The 15,778-nt window shown below is 42.0% G+C and overlaps 1 protein-coding gene across 4 annotated transcripts in view; it reads left to right on the top strand.

The window, feature by feature from the left end:
• GRIA1 (glutamate ionotropic receptor AMPA type subunit 1) overlaps positions 1–15,778 on the top strand; it is a 370,258-nt gene that overhangs the window by 254,708 nt on the left and 99,772 nt on the right. For all 4 annotated transcript variants that reach the window (XM_075344320.1, XM_075344318.1, XM_075344319.1 and 1 more), the window contains exon 9: positions 11,132–11,242. In XM_075344320.1, the coding sequence (XP_075200435.1) occupies positions 11,132–11,242 (111 nt within the window). The remainder of the gene's footprint in view (positions 1–11,131; positions 11,243–15,778) is intronic.

Raw genomic sequence — 15,778 nt, 5'->3', positions numbered from 1 at the left:
ACGAGGTCATGGGCGGCGCTGAGATTGCATCGCAAGTGCCCGCCCATCATCTCGTGGCCACGCTCTCCCCTCTGCCTCCAGCGTTCTGCACAAGCGCTGGCCAGATGACCCGACGTCACCTCTTTCCCATCTTACCCTGCATCAGGAAATAGATGGGAGGAGCGGAGCAGGACACCACCGGTTACGAGAGGTGACGTCGGGTCATCTGGCCAGCGGTTGCGCAGAACGCTGGAGGCAGAGGGGAAAGGGCGGGCACAAGATGATGGGCGGGCACTTGCGATGCAATCACAGCGCTGCCCATAATCTCGTGCCTGCGACACATGTGACGAGCGGTCCTCGCGTGTGCGGCACCTCGGGCGCAGTGGGCGGCGTCCTGAAGTATGGAATGGAGCGATGGGGGATGGCCTAAAGCGACAGGAGGCAGACTAACGGCCACCAGAGAGCGGTGCAGTGCAGACTGGTCAGATGGGTGTCTCCTTTCTCTGGTACCAGTGCCTCCTCTTTCGACCATCTTTGTCCTCCTTCTTCTGAAGCCTGGATGCATGATGCATCCTACGTCAAGCACACAGGCCGGCTTTGAGGTCCTGTGCAGGTGCACTTTGATCTGCCCTGAGCAGAGTAGATCAAAGTATTGTAGTGCGCCTGCTCAGGACCTCAATGCCGGCCTGTGTGCATGATGTAGGATGCATCATGCACCCAGGCTTCAGGAAAAGAAGGACATAGATGGCCGAAAGAGGAGGCGCCGGTACCGGAGAACGGAGACACCCATCTGACCAGTCTGCACTGCATCACCCCCTAGGTGAGTATTATAGAGTGATTTTAATGTCTACACAGCGGCCTGGGCTTTTCTACACAGCATGTTAGAATGCTGTACATAAGAGTCCTGTGGTAGTGGCCACAGCTTATAGTCGCCAAATCTGGTGACAGGTTCCCTTTAAGATGTTATATCTATTTTTGTTGTCTTTTTATTATTATTTTTTTTTTCTTTTGTGGGACTGTGCATAACACAGGGATTCAAAGAAGAGGGAATCCTTTGTCATAAACCACTCTACCATTTTTCCTCCTGAAAATAAGACCTACCCTGAAAATAAGCCCTAGCATGATTTAATAAAGGTATATATGGTGTGAACACCGGCGCTATAAGGGGTAGTGCTGAGGTGCTAGTGAGAGGACCAAGGTCCGACCTACAGATTCAAATACAAGACACTGCACTCTCATCAGCATGAGGTAGTAGTAGAAGAAAATCAACAGATTCGTTTTTATCGTGCAAAAAAAGTGTATTTATTTATGAACAAAGTAGGTGGGAGGGACTTAAGGGACGTTTCGGCCCAACCTGGGCCTTCTTCATACCAAGTCACACTTTGCGGCCGTCTTCCCAGACTGTGGCTTGGAGCCTAGCATGATTTAACACAGTTTTTGGAGTACGCTTGAAGTATATGCCCTACTCCAAAAATAATCCCTAGTTACTGTCAGGGCCAACATTACGGGGAGTCAAATTGCACAATTTCTCAGGGACGCCACTCTCTTAGGGACCCCAGCAGTTGTTTTCCAAGGTTAATATTGTTTAACACTAGAAGTCCCAGAGAGGGATCATTTAACATTTCTACCTTTGGAATCCAGAGACGGGTCGAATGACCTGAAGGATTTTAGCTAACATCCTATAATCACCGTCTTTTGTTCTGTAATTCAGGCCATTACTGTCGCACCACAGGAGGTTGTTGTTTTCCATTGAGTTTAGCCATTTAGTTTCTAGTTAGTTCTATTCAGTTTATTGTATTTGTCATTTGACCCTCTTTCGGGACTTCAGGGGGGACCTCGAAATTAATTAGTCTTCTAGTGTTAAGGACCTTTGATGACTTCACAGTCATATGGCATGATGTAATCAATAAAATAAGGTTTATAGCACACTTGAAATTATGGGTGCTCAAGAAGAGTTCAAACCCATCAATAGATACAAAAAAAACTTGTCACACCAAAATGAGCTTAAGGACTTTATTATACAGGTAATTCAAAAAATGTTACATTTTGACCCCTGTATTTGGGTCTTCATCAGACACAAGAGATTCTTGAGTAGGAATATGCCTTCTCCTTCCTGCGTGTAAGACGTTCTGCTATATTATATCTATACAAAGCAGCAATCTGATTTATCTATAGATCTCACGGTGATTTTGACAGTATCACCATCTTAAAGGCATATTCCTACTCAAGAATCTATTGTGTCTGATAAAGACCCAAACATAGGGGTCAAAACGTTACATTTTTTGGATTGCCTGTATGATAAAGTCCTTATATTCATTATGATGTAATGAATGCCATGGCTCACTACCGTAGAACTGGTGGATTGGTAGAAAACCGAGGATTTTTGGGTTCTATACAAAAAAAAGTTTTCAACAACTAGCATCCCATATTTGAAAACTGCATTTAATGTTTGTACACAGAGACATTTGCTGCCCATATCCATCTTGACTAAACTTATCAACTCATTGTGATCCACAAGAATTCGGAATTGCCAAAATTTGCTCAAAATGGCATCCTGCTTGCCACCATTTTTCTTGACTCACCTAGCCTCTCACCGGTCCTAGGAACACTGCTCTCCACCCAACCCTCCGCGAGCTAGCTTCCTCTTTCTGGTCCAGGTGTTCTCTTCCATCTTCACTCTCTGGCGCCTTGAGCGTGGTTTACTCTTCAAGTGACGTCATAACATTACATGGGGCCTATTGAGTGCCCAAGTTGCCAAAAATGTAAGAAGATGGAAGGGAAGACTGAAAGAAGACACGATCCAGCAGAGGAGTTGGTGGGGAAGCTACAGAGCAAGGAGAGTTGAGCGATGAGGTTAATATGTTTTTTTTATTTATTTTTTAACTTTTCAATTTATTATGCTCTTTAGACCTCAGAGAATTATCAACAATTTGATTTAGAGCTAATATATTTGATGCAAATGTAATTTTCCGGTGAAATGTGCGTGAATCTGGCTAATCAAATTTCGGCAGATTCACTCATCTCTATGTATTAGATAACACAGAAGGACAGAGACACAGATGACCATGTGCGGCTTGCACAATGCAAAATTGTGGATAAACACGGCATTTCTGTGTGATAGGTGCTCAAGTAGGATCCAGTCCCGTGTGTAGCAAAGAACAAATACTTGGCACTCAAATAGTTGAATAAACTGGTATTTTATTGAGTAAGCTTGACGAAATACAGCACCGATGTTTCAGTCTAACATAGACCTTCATGCATGTGCTGCGTAGACGGTCTGCTCAGCTTGTGAGTGACAGTAGCACTGGTGTAGTTCATGGTGTCCACCACTGTGAGTGAAAGTAGCACTGTTGTAGACCACACAGCGGCAGACCATCTACACTGCCCACTGATGAAGGTCTAGAGCGCTTCTGCCACACAGTGGTGGACACCACGATCTACACCAGTGCTATTTTTATTCACAGCAGTGGTGGACACCATGATCTGCAACAGGGCTACTTTCACTCACAAGCTGAGCAGACCATCTAGACTTCACACTGATGAAGATCTAAAGTGCTTCTGCCACACAGTGATGAACACAATGATATTCACCAGTGCTACTTTCACTCACAAGCTGAGCAGACCATCTACACTGCACACTGATGAAGGTCTAGAGCGTTTCTGCCACACAGCGGTGGACACCATGATCTACACCAGCGCTACTTTCACTCACAGTGGTGGACACCATGATCTACACCAGCGCTACTTTCACTCACAGTGGTGGACACCATGATCTACACCAGTGCTACTTTCACTCACAGGCTGAGCAGACTCATCTAGACAGTACACAGATGAAGGTCTAGAGCACTTCTGCCACACAGCGGTGGACACCATGATCTACACCAGCGCTACTTTCACTCACAGCGGTGGACACCCTAATCTACACCAGTTCTACTTTCACTCATAGCGGTGGACACCATGATCTACACCAGCGCCACTTTAATCACAAGCTGAGCAGACCGTCCACACTGCACACTGATGTAGGTCTATGTTAGACCGAAATGTCGGTGCTGTTTTTGGTCAAGCTTACTCAATAAAATACCAGTTTCTTCAACTATTTGATTGCCAAGTATTTGCTCTTTGCTTAATAATGCAGAGATTTTCAAGTTGAGCGTTAATGGTCACATGGTTTTGCTGTTTTTCTATAAAATTGTGCAGCCATTAATTATAATAGTCTTTTAATGACCCTTACTAGCAAATTTGTGTGGCCATGCACAATCGATTTGAAATTCATGTTTGACTGCTCCGTGTGGTTCTCCTACATGACTTTCCCATATTGTTTTTTTCCTTCTTGGAATCCCAATACACAAAAGAAACCTTTCAACGACGGCTTTTACTTTGCTACATCTACAGTGTATGTAACATCAAACAGAATTTGCCAACAACATGTACATTAGAAGCAATGTACTCTGTGTCAATGAGTAGTTCAAAGGGCCCGTTTTCCATTGACTTTAAGTCTTGGTTCTGTTCCCTAAGGTTTCCATCTTTGAACACTACGGGCTGCGGGCTTGATGTCACCTATGACTTGTTCTTTGTGACATTGCTCATTGAGTCTGATTCTGGACAGCTCAGAGGGGATCGAGTCGGCGTCTCCTTGTAGCAAAGGCTAACAGAAAGTGATTGGAAGCTGCTTACACAATAAGGCTTTCACATCGTATTAGTCATCTGTTCTGGTGCCTTCACTTCAAGCCGCAGCGCAGAGGTGCTAACACTTCAGGCAGTAGTCCAGCCCTTGTGTCCGAAAATATTAGTTGGAAATTTGTACCTTATTTCTTTTGCAAAGTTCAAATTAATATTTACTTAGGAATAATTCGAGCTAATTAGAGATTGACTATGGCCTTTTATGGTTCCTTAGGTCTCTATCGGGTTTAAGGCCATGAAACTGAAATAGCCTCAAGGCAGCAAAGGTCAAAGCTTTGGCCTGTGAGTGTAGAGAGTTCTTAGTATAGTTAATTATTATATATTAACATTGATGTCAGTACCTGTCCCCTCTGTTACTACTTGATGGCGGATGATGCAGTGTGTCCAGTTTATTTCTCTAGGACTTTATTGTGCCATCCAGGCAGGTAGCGTAAAGGTTAATTTCTTCAACTATCCTTATCTTCTGATTTTGGCTAACCTATCTGTCCATTCCCTGCCAGACTATTTGACCGACCACCAGCTACTCTATGGACTCAACCCATGGTCCAAATTCCTGTACAGGAGTCAAAGGTTGAAGGCCCCGATCCTACTGGGACCTGGCAGATTAAGTTACTGTTTTTTCTTCATTGATTTAGTACTAACTCCCTTCTGTGAACTGTGAGCCCTTGGGGGCTGCTCACCATATCAATACTTGAATCCTTTCCTCTTGCGGCTGGTTGTAAATTCTGCTTTACCTAGTATACACACTTGTTCCTGCTGTGGTAGTGCTCATTCCTGTTTCTGACCTTGGCTCATTTCCTGAATATTTTTCTGCCTGACATTCTTGCCCCTTCTCATTTTGACTAACCTATCTGTCCATTTCCTGCCAGACTGTTTGACTATCCAGCAACTACTCTATAGACTCAACCCATGGCGCTATATATGTTCAAATCCATGTAAACGGGTCAAAGGTTGATGACCACGGTCTCACTGGAACCTAATATATAGAGTCGCTGGCCCAAAGCCTGTCTGCAGAAGACTTATTTAGAGCTTATTTATACAGAGGTATATAGTATATGTAACAGCTATATGGATCCTATAAGTAACAGTAACTATAATATGGACTCTTATTAATTAAAGCGGTTGTGTCATCTCACAACTGGACCTTATTGAATAATAATGCCATAGCCATAATAATTTAGGGTGCCCAAGCACATTATATAGCTGTCAGCCAAATAATTTTTTTGAGCAACAGCTATCTCTCCTGGCCCCCGTAGCCATGCATACTCTGCATAGCCAAGGGGGTAGATATTTTAAATGGGAAGATTAGAATAAGTCATCAACGGTGAGAAGAAAATGACCGCAAATAACAGCTGCTATGCCGGATGATCTTTATTCAAACTTCAGTGCAGGAGTAAAAACAGCGGCGGGAGGAGACCTGGATGCAGACCCCTCGCTGAGGACGACGGCCGTTTCGCCTGTAATTAGGCTTCTACGGGTCCTGCACTGAAGTTTGAATAAAGATCATCCGGCATAGCAGCTGTTATTTGCGGTCATTTTCTTTTCACAGTTGATGACTGAGACACTTCTCCTTATTTGACCAGCACGCTGCACCCGGAGTAATATCATTGCTGGTGCTGCATCTTCCTGAACGTGAGTTCATAACAGGGTAACAGAAGCGTACGAGTGGTGCAGAACTCACCCTCTCTTATACGTGTATACAGAAGATTAGAATAAGCTGTTTCAGATTTCTCTCGGAGCTTGTATCATGCGAGATCAAAAAGATCTGACACTGAAATTCAACATGTCTGAGCCTTCTCTCTCGCAACATCCTCTGTCAAGGAAGAGTTAGGAAGCCCCTGTACACACTAGCCAGTTGACTGATCCTGCCCAAAATCAGCTGGTCGGACAGTTTTTCTGAGCCTTTACAGTAGAGCTTGCTCTGGTGGATCAGCACGGTTGGTCATATATAATACTACTGTTCCAGTAGACAACGCTTAGAGCAGTGTTTCTCAACTCTAGTCCTCAAGACCCACCATCAGTGCACATTTTCAAGATTTCCTTAGTAATGCACAAGTGGAATTATCACCTATGCAAGTGATTCAATTATCATCTGAGCAATACTAAGGAAATTCTGAAAACATGAACTGTTGGCCCATGGTGGGTCTTGAGGACTGGAGTTGAGGAACACTGGCTTAGAGGAAAATGTGTAGCTAATGACAAACTCCCAAAGGCAGGGTCACATTTCTAAGTTAGTTGCTTGCAGGGAGTCTTGGTACCCAGTCAAATCTCATATTAACGGATCTTCGATATCAATACCCCCTTTAAATATCTATATATAGGGTTCTTGAAGACAACCCAATAGAGAAATTAATTGTTGATCTTACCTTTTGAAGCACACGTGGGACTCTCCACTTTATGACCCATAACTGACCAAGCCGTGTCATGTGTTATGTTTTCCTGGCTGCCATGTGATGTAATTTCCGCCACTCTTTTCTTCCCTGTTACTGTTTTCTTCCCTGTTACTCTTTTATCTTCCCTGTTGCTCTTTTTTTCTTCCCTGTTAAGATGTCAGATTTTTCTGGACTTCAGTTTTTTTAGCCTATCTCCTGACAGACTGCCATCAGAAAATGGAGAACCACAGACTTAGAAACTGAGATACATGTCACATTCCCTTTATAAGAAATGTGTTTCACATATTCACAAGCGCTATTGATTTATATAATTATACCAAATGACTACAATAGATGTCTGGTTGGCTAATCCCTATTCATATTGATTGATTATATAGAATACTCTTTGTGCAAAAGTGAAGAGGATATTCTGGATTTTATGTGCGGTAATTATGAACCATGGGAAGGTTTGTTCCTCTTCACGCTCAAGGGCTATGACACCCTCAGGGAAGCAAAATCCCAAGGAAGCAGAGATGAGGACCTCATTCCAGTCTTTATCCTCTATCTTGTCACCAGTGATTCATCTTTTGCTCTAAATGACTTGGAGCAAAGGATACCGGTATCTTAATAACTCACTGTCTCGTTGCCTAAGAATACAACGCTATATTATCTTGCTTTTGTCCACCTGAACAATAGTCCTAGGATTAAATACCCCGTTGGTGGACCTCATTCTTCATAATGCCAGGGTTCATCACAAGTATCTACAGAACCACTATGCCCAATTTTCTAGGTGGCCTTTGACTTTTGCTCATCTTCCTCTGATTAGTAATTAGCTCTCGGATCCAGTGACCGTACAGTCAAGGTATTTTTTAGCAGTCACTTTTTATATTACGAGGATTTGTGGTGGTCATTCGCATGTAAATAAATGATTTCAACGATACTGAATGATCAATGGATGAAATTTCAAGGAGTTGTCCACTACTAGACAACTGCATCCTAACAGGGCAGACTTCCACTCTGACGGAATACTGATAGGTGTCAGCTGATTGGCGGCCACTGTTTGGCTGCAGTTGTCACGTAGCAAAAGTGTCACATAACCCCTGGAAGACCCAGCACTGACACCAGCCTAAGAGATGAGTATATGGGTTTTGTATAATTTCATTATGGGCAATTTAACTGTAAAGAAGGGTTCGTGAACTACCTTGATTGTTTTCACCCACACACCGTAAAGTATGAGAAGACGGGGAGTGTTTGAAATTTTCATCCAACAGTCCCAAGTCCGCAAACAGGTTTTCTGGAATAGAACACTAACAGAATATTCTAAGAATCTTCTAAGAATTGTTTTTCATTGTTGGCCTGATGCCACTGACTACATATGACCAATTTGGCAACCGTATGACAACCGTAACAGGTGATATTGACTAAACTGCATATGGCTTCCTTTGCGTCATCATCATTCGTCTGGTTTCTTTCTTTCCCCATCAACCTACTTCTTGACCTAATGATGGTTCCCTGTTATGGAAGTTTTGTTATTTTTTAGATAAAAAAGCAGAACTATTGTTCCATTTCTTAACCTAAATGGTTGCCAAAATCATGTTGCAAATAGGAAACACAACAGAATAATTAGCCATCACGCACACTGTTGTAGTCTTGTGTTGTATGGTTTCTTAATGCAGCACCCCAAGCTTTCTTTGGACTTACGATATATTGCACTTGTGCTTACCTATTCTTCTATTGAAGATACCATTGCAATATCTGGATGGCAATGTCTAGATTATTTACCATAGAGGGTTGGTTTTCAGATGTCTGGATCCTTTCAGTTTATGAAACCCAAGAAAGAATAAGGTGGACTTGGTATAGTGCAAATTTACTGAAACTTTACTCCAAGTGGGGTATAGAGCATATTGGTTAAAGAAGGCAGACATACCCGTGGTGCAATATGTGTCATCTTACAGGGACCCAGAAGGTAAGGGGGCCCACTTCAACCTCTAAAGTAGAAAGCAGCTTGTCACAGACACAAAAAGGGGTGCATTATGATGAGCTATTGCACTTCAAAGGGACCATATACTGTTCCTACACAGGTATCTTTTTTGTACTGGTCCACCCCTTGATTACAGACAATGGCACTTAGCTTGGCAGTTAGTCTTTGGTACACAGTATAGTGGTTACATTTATGGCACATAGAGTGGTGTTACAACATTTAGCACACAGCTTGGCAGATACAAGTCCCCTCAAATTATCTTAATGGGCCCACGACAGGCCCAGGTCTAACTGTAAATCAGGACACATAGTCTAGCGGGACTGAAGAGGTTTTATTTATCTGTTGCTTTTACAAACGCATGGAAAGTAGTCCACAACCACTAAGCCAGGATACATGGACGATTACTGACAGGTCCAAACATTCTCCATGGATAACTACTGTTGTACACAATACCATACAAGACACTATACTCTCATAATACCAAAACCCACAAAACCCATACAAATTAACATGGCCAGAAACCCTACATTGCCTACATTTAGAAAAAAGCAGGATCAACCCTTAACCTAAATGGTTGCCAAAATCATGTTGCAAGTAGGAAACACAGCAGAATAATTAGCCACTATTCACACTGTTGTAGCCTTATTTTGTATGGTTTTGTAATGTGGCCATAGACTTCTTTGGACTTGTACTGTACCTGTGCTTGCCTATTCTTTTATCGAAGATACCATATACCAATATCTAGATTATTTACCATAGAGGGTTGGTTTTCAAATGTCTGGATCCTATCAGTTTACGAAACCCAAGAAAGAAAAAGATGGACTTGGTTGTAGTGCAAATTTACTGAAACTTTACTTATGCGTTGCCTACGGCACTGTAGGTAATATAGAGTCTCTAGTCATGTTAATTTGTGCACAGTCTTCATTGCTAACTTTTATGGTATGGAGTCATGGGTACAGAAACATGGGAATCCAAAGAAGGAAGGAAGCTGGCACTTCACAGTGGGGTTCTGCAGTTTTTAATGTGCAATCATATGAAAGTTACATAGGTGGGGAGGGAGAAGTGGAGGTGAACTGGACGATGGCCATTTCGCACTGAGGCTAAGTGATTCCACGGGTCCAAGCCTCAGTGTGAAACAGCCGTCGTCCAGCTCACCTGCACTTCTCCCTCCCCACCTATGTAACTTTCATATGATTGCACATTAAAAACTTCAAAACCCCACTGTGAAGACACCGCCTTCCTTCCTTCCTTTGAATTCATCTGACTTCTCCTGAGCACCACCGTGGACTTCTGGAAGTCCGTTATTCAGTAGAACTACGATCTGTGAGTACCTACCTGTGGCTGCAGTGCCCGGCTGTCTCCATTTATCTTTGTGAAACATGGGAATGGTGCGCTTACTGTAACAAAGAGCAATGCAACAATATAGGTACATAATCTTAGGAGTGCACCCTTACCAGAGGTGACACACATGCTCTATCATCATGGCCTCTACATCGTGTAACTTCGACAGCAATTTCTTAGTTTAGTGCCATTTTAGGCTTTGGCACAGAATGTTTGTCCTCACAACCGTACTTCAAACCCTCCAAAATGCCTATAAAATACCTATTGGATTGGGTTCCCAATTGGGAAAAAGTTAAATTACCCCTAATTATCTTCGTCAATGAGGATATCCATTCTAGACCTCACAGCTTGATACTGAAAACGAAACTAAGGGATGGTATTAAATCCACCAAAACGAGATCTAATTGAAGATAAACCTGATAGACCAAAGCCCTTTTATATCCCAATAACAGTGCGGGGTGTTTACAAGATTATTCAGAAATATGAGTCCTCGTTCTTGTTAATGGCCCTTGACAGCCGGAGCTGCCGCCACTGACTGACAGTTTTAAATTGTCTTGTAAAAGACACCCACACTCAATACTCCGTCACTAGGCAGCTCCAAACCAAGTGGGAATCTCTGATTTATTACCCAAAGCCATAAATCTCGGAAAAAAAGTTTCTCTCTTTTCCCTTCGGTTTTACCTGCTGCTTACAGAAAAAAAAAAGTCATGTGCTGTTGTAGAAATATTCTGTTGCATGCGAATATCATGGATAATTCATTTTCTTTCCTAATTACCAGATAGCTACGTGGAATGAAGACGATAAACTAATTCCTCTGGCTACGGATGCCCAATCTGGAAATGACTCTGTTGGAGTTCAAAATAGGACGTATATTGTCACCACCATATTGGTATGTATGCATTTGTACATTACGAGCAGATTTGCGTTTTTACCATATTTTTTGAAGCTTTTTCGCTTGAACCTTCTATTGGGAGAAAGTGTTGGGGAAAAGAATCTCCCCCATAGAAGAAATGTAGTGTTACACAGTCCCTGTTAAAGAGTTATCCAGTACTAGGAAAACCCCTTCTGATTCCACTTGTTTCCCCTAGTTAAAATAAAAGACCTTGTACTCACCTCCCGTTCTGGCGCCATTCCAGCATTGTCTGTAATCACAATTTGGGGATCATTGCGATGTCACGCGAGCCCAAAGTCCAGTCACGGATGACTTCTCCTGCTATGCTTTCGGACCAAATGAGCAATCAACAGCAAGTAAGTGGCAGCCACAGAATCACTTCCAGTTAATCAACTCAACAGGAAGTGACGCTGCAACTGCCACTCACTTCCTGTTGATTGCTCATTTGGTCCAAAGGCATCCCGAGAGAATTTGGCAGTGATTGGATGTGGGGGTCGCGCAACGTCACAATGTCACGTGAGCCCTAAACTGAAATTACCAACAGTGCTGGAATGGCACCAGAACAGGAGATGAGTACAGGGTCTTTTATTTTAACTGGGGGAAACAAGTGGAATCAGAAATGGTTGTTCTAGTAGTGGATGGGCGGCACGGTGGCTCAGTGGTTAGCACTGCAGTTTTGCAGCACTGGGGTCCTGGGTTCAAATCCCACCAAGGATGACATCTGAAAGGAGTTTGTATGTTCTCCCCTTGTTTGTGGGTTTCCTCTGGGTTCTTCGGTTTCCTCCCACACTCTAAAAGATATACAGATAGGGAATTTAGATTGTGAGCCCCAATGGGGACAGTGTTGTTGATGTATGTAAAGCACTGTGGAATACATTGGCGCTATATGTATGAAAAAATAAAGATTTAAGATTAGATTAGTGGACAACCCCTTTAAATATATGGAGGTTTCGCGTCATCCTAGAATTAAAAACGCTCTTTGTAGACCCTCTTCATTCTACTTAAACTGTACCGGCTCCATGCATGGGGTAAACATAACAAGCTGATGCCAAATGCGTCAATTTCCAAATCCACATGGTGAACATTGAAATGAAAAATTAAAATGGCAAATTCACAGTTTTATGGACACTATGTCTCTCCCCTCAAAAAATAAAAATGGAATAAAACGTGATCAGAAAGTCGTAAGGATTCTGTAAGGTAAATTCAAACAGGAGAGAAAGAGTTGCCGTATATAGGGATCAACCAATGCGTTTTTGTTCAATTAAAAAAAAATAATTTTATTGGTACAAAATTTGTGCATACATAGAATCCACACAAGATAGTGAAAGGGTTAAAAACATTTAAAATATGTATAATCAACGAACACCCCAATACACAGTTCCATGTCAGGAACCTGACACCGAAATTATGAATACCACTTTACTAGATGTATCATGCAATAAATAAATCCAGGTAGGATGCAGAACATAAATGTCATCCGTTACTACAATCATATACCCAATTATACATAAAAGTATAGCATACTATCTGACACCACCATTGTAGATTACAATATAATAATTTATAGACCACCAGCAGAACAAAAAAAGACCTTATATAAAGGAAATCAGCGTACAACAGACGCCGATATAGGTTAGGTAAAACACCAGCTATCTAAAGGCGTCCAGGATGAAACGCCAGGTTATATTACCACCTGCTGAGGTCCAGATTTAAAGCAGTGCTAGGTCCCAGGATTGGTGTGGGTATGGGGTGTTGCCCAACAAAACTATGAATTAACACATGTGGAATGAAATACTTAACAAAAAACTGTGAAACAACTGAAAATATGTCTTATATTCTAGGTTCTTCGAAGTAGCCACCTTTTGCTTTGATTACTGCTTTGCACACTCTTGGCATTCTCTTGATGAGCTTCAAGAGGCAGTCACCGGAAATGGTTCTCACTTCACAGGTGTGCCCTGTCAGGTTTAATAAGTGGGATTTCTTGCTTTATAAATGGGGTTGGGACCATCAGTTGTGTTGTGCAGAAGTCTGGTGGATACACAGCTGATAGTCCTGCTGAATAGACTGTTAGAATTTGTATTATGGCAAGAGAAAAGCAGCTAAGTAAAGAAAAACGAGCGGCCATCATTACTTTAAGAAATGAAGGTCAGTCAGTCCGAAAAATTGGGAAAACTTTGATAGTGACCCCAAGTGCAGTGGCAAAAACCATCAAACGCTACAAAGAAACTGGCTCACATGAGGACCCCCCAGGAAAGGAAAACCAAGAGTCACCTCTGCTGCGGAGGATAAGTTTATCCGAGTCATCAGCCTCAGAAATCGCAGGTTAACAGCAGCTCAGATTAGAGACCAGGTCAATGCCACACAGAGTTCTAGCAGCAGACACATCTCTAGAACAACTGTTAAGAGGAAACTTTGTGCAGCAGGCCTTCATGGTAAAATAGCTGCTAGGAAACCACTGCTAAGGACAGGCAACAAGCAGAAGAGACTTGTTTGGGCTAAAGAACACAAGGAATGGACATTAGAGCAGTGGAAATCTGTGCTTTGGTCTGATGAGTCCAAATTTGAGATCTTTGGATCCAACCACCGTGTCTTTGTAGAAAAGGTGAACGGATGGACTCTACATGCCTGGTTTCCATTGTGAAGCATGAAGGAGAAGGTGTGATGGTGTGGGGGTGCTTTTCTGGTGACACTGTTGGGGATTTATTCAAAATTGAAGGCATACTGAACCAGCATGGCTACAACAGCATCTTGCAGCGGCTTTCTATTCCATCCGGTTTGCGTTTAGTTGGACCATCATTTATTTTTCAACAGGACAATGACCCCAAACACACCTCCAGGCTGTGTAAGGGCTATTTGACTAAGAAGGAGAGTGATGGGGTGCTACGCCAGATGACCTGGCCTCCACAGTCACCAGACCTGAACCCAATCAAGATGGTTTGGGGTGAGCTGGACCGCAGAGTGAAGGTAAAAGGGCCAAGTGCTAAGCATCTCTGGGAATTCCTTCAAGACTGTTGGAAAACCATTTCTGGTGACAAACTCTTGAAGCTCATCATATTTTCAGTTGTTTCACACTTTTTTGTTAAGTATTTCATTCCACATGTGTTAATTCATAGTTTTGATGCCTTCAATGTGAATCTACAATTTTCAGAGTCATGAAAATAAAGAAAACTCTTTGAATGAGAAGGTGTGTCCAAACTTTTGGTCTGTACTGTATATATCTTTTGGAAGCGAGAAGGATATATCCAAAGCTAAGACTGACCGACTGAGATTCTCCATTCTCCCATTTATTCAGGAACAGTTCTTTTCTTTTAAATCCTTCCTGACACGTGACGTACTATTACATCGTATGTAGGGCGGTGGTCTTTCATGCAAGCTTTCTTACAAATAAATTTAAAATAATGAAATAAAAAAAAATATACCGATAAATATAAAATTAGTTAACCTGATTGTAGTCATCAGAATGAAAAAAAAATGAAAGGCCAGAATTGAAGTATTTGGTCTCTACAACTATATGAAAAAAAATACAATTCTAAGATATCAAAATGACATTCGTTCTCCAAAATTATACAAATTAAAACGTAAGCTCACCCCCCAAAATATACCAAGCCCTTGAACAGCTCCATATACTACAAACGTAAAATGTCACAGTTCTCGTAAAATTGCAACACAACCGAAAATGAGAATCTTTTTAGAAGATAGACTCTATGAGTATAACAAGAGTCCACCTTGAACAAAGAGAAGCCTTTTAACACGTCTCTTTAATAATGTACATTTTTACTGTACCTCAGGGAACCATAAACTGACTAATTGAGTCATACCATTCATTGTCGCTGCTAATTTAAAAGCAGGCTATGTTATTTTAGGAAGATTGATGATTCTGGAAATTCAGAGTGCAGGTCAGTACACCTTCTCTTCATCAGCATAGGTCACAGCTAAGTAGACAATGAAGAATATATTCAATCATCCTGCCCTGAGAAGATTTGAACCCATGGTCCCAATGTTGCCGACCAATACTGATCTGGTTCGCTATGCCAACTTGACTCTGGGTCATGTTGTTGGTCAAATTGTTGACTACTAAATTTAGGAGCAGAACATCTTTACATGTAAGGTTGATCAAAAAGAAAAAGTTGGCAATAATATATTTTTTTCCCAAATATAAAAAAGTCGACCCAATCGACCAGATAGAAGTAAAAAAAAAAAACAAAAAAAAACAAATACAGATAGTACTTACCCTCCCTGGGTCCTGAGCCAGTGGTGATATCCCTTCGGCAGAGCACATCACCGATGAAGCTAGTCATTGAGCTCAACAACTTGTGCCATTAACAGCTGAGCCTCTGAGTTATGTGATTGGTTGCAGCGGGGTTGCACGTTTTTAACATGTCACCACTGCAGCCAAAACCGGAAACGAAAGAGAATGTGTAGCATATGCATTTGTTCTTTTACTACTATCTGATTGGTTGGAGACCATTGTTCCAGAAGTGGTAAACCTTTTCATATTAAAGGGCTACTCTAAAGTAGTTTTCTGCTAGGTGC

The sequence above is a fragment of the Anomaloglossus baeobatrachus genome, chromosome 4, assembly GCF_048569485.1.
Source record: "Anomaloglossus baeobatrachus isolate aAnoBae1 chromosome 4, aAnoBae1.hap1, whole genome shotgun sequence".
Taxonomy (NCBI): domain Eukaryota; kingdom Metazoa; phylum Chordata; class Amphibia; order Anura; family Aromobatidae; genus Anomaloglossus; species Anomaloglossus baeobatrachus.
Note: the sequence above shows the minus strand (reverse complement) of the source record. Positions and strands in the feature narration are given on the sequence as shown.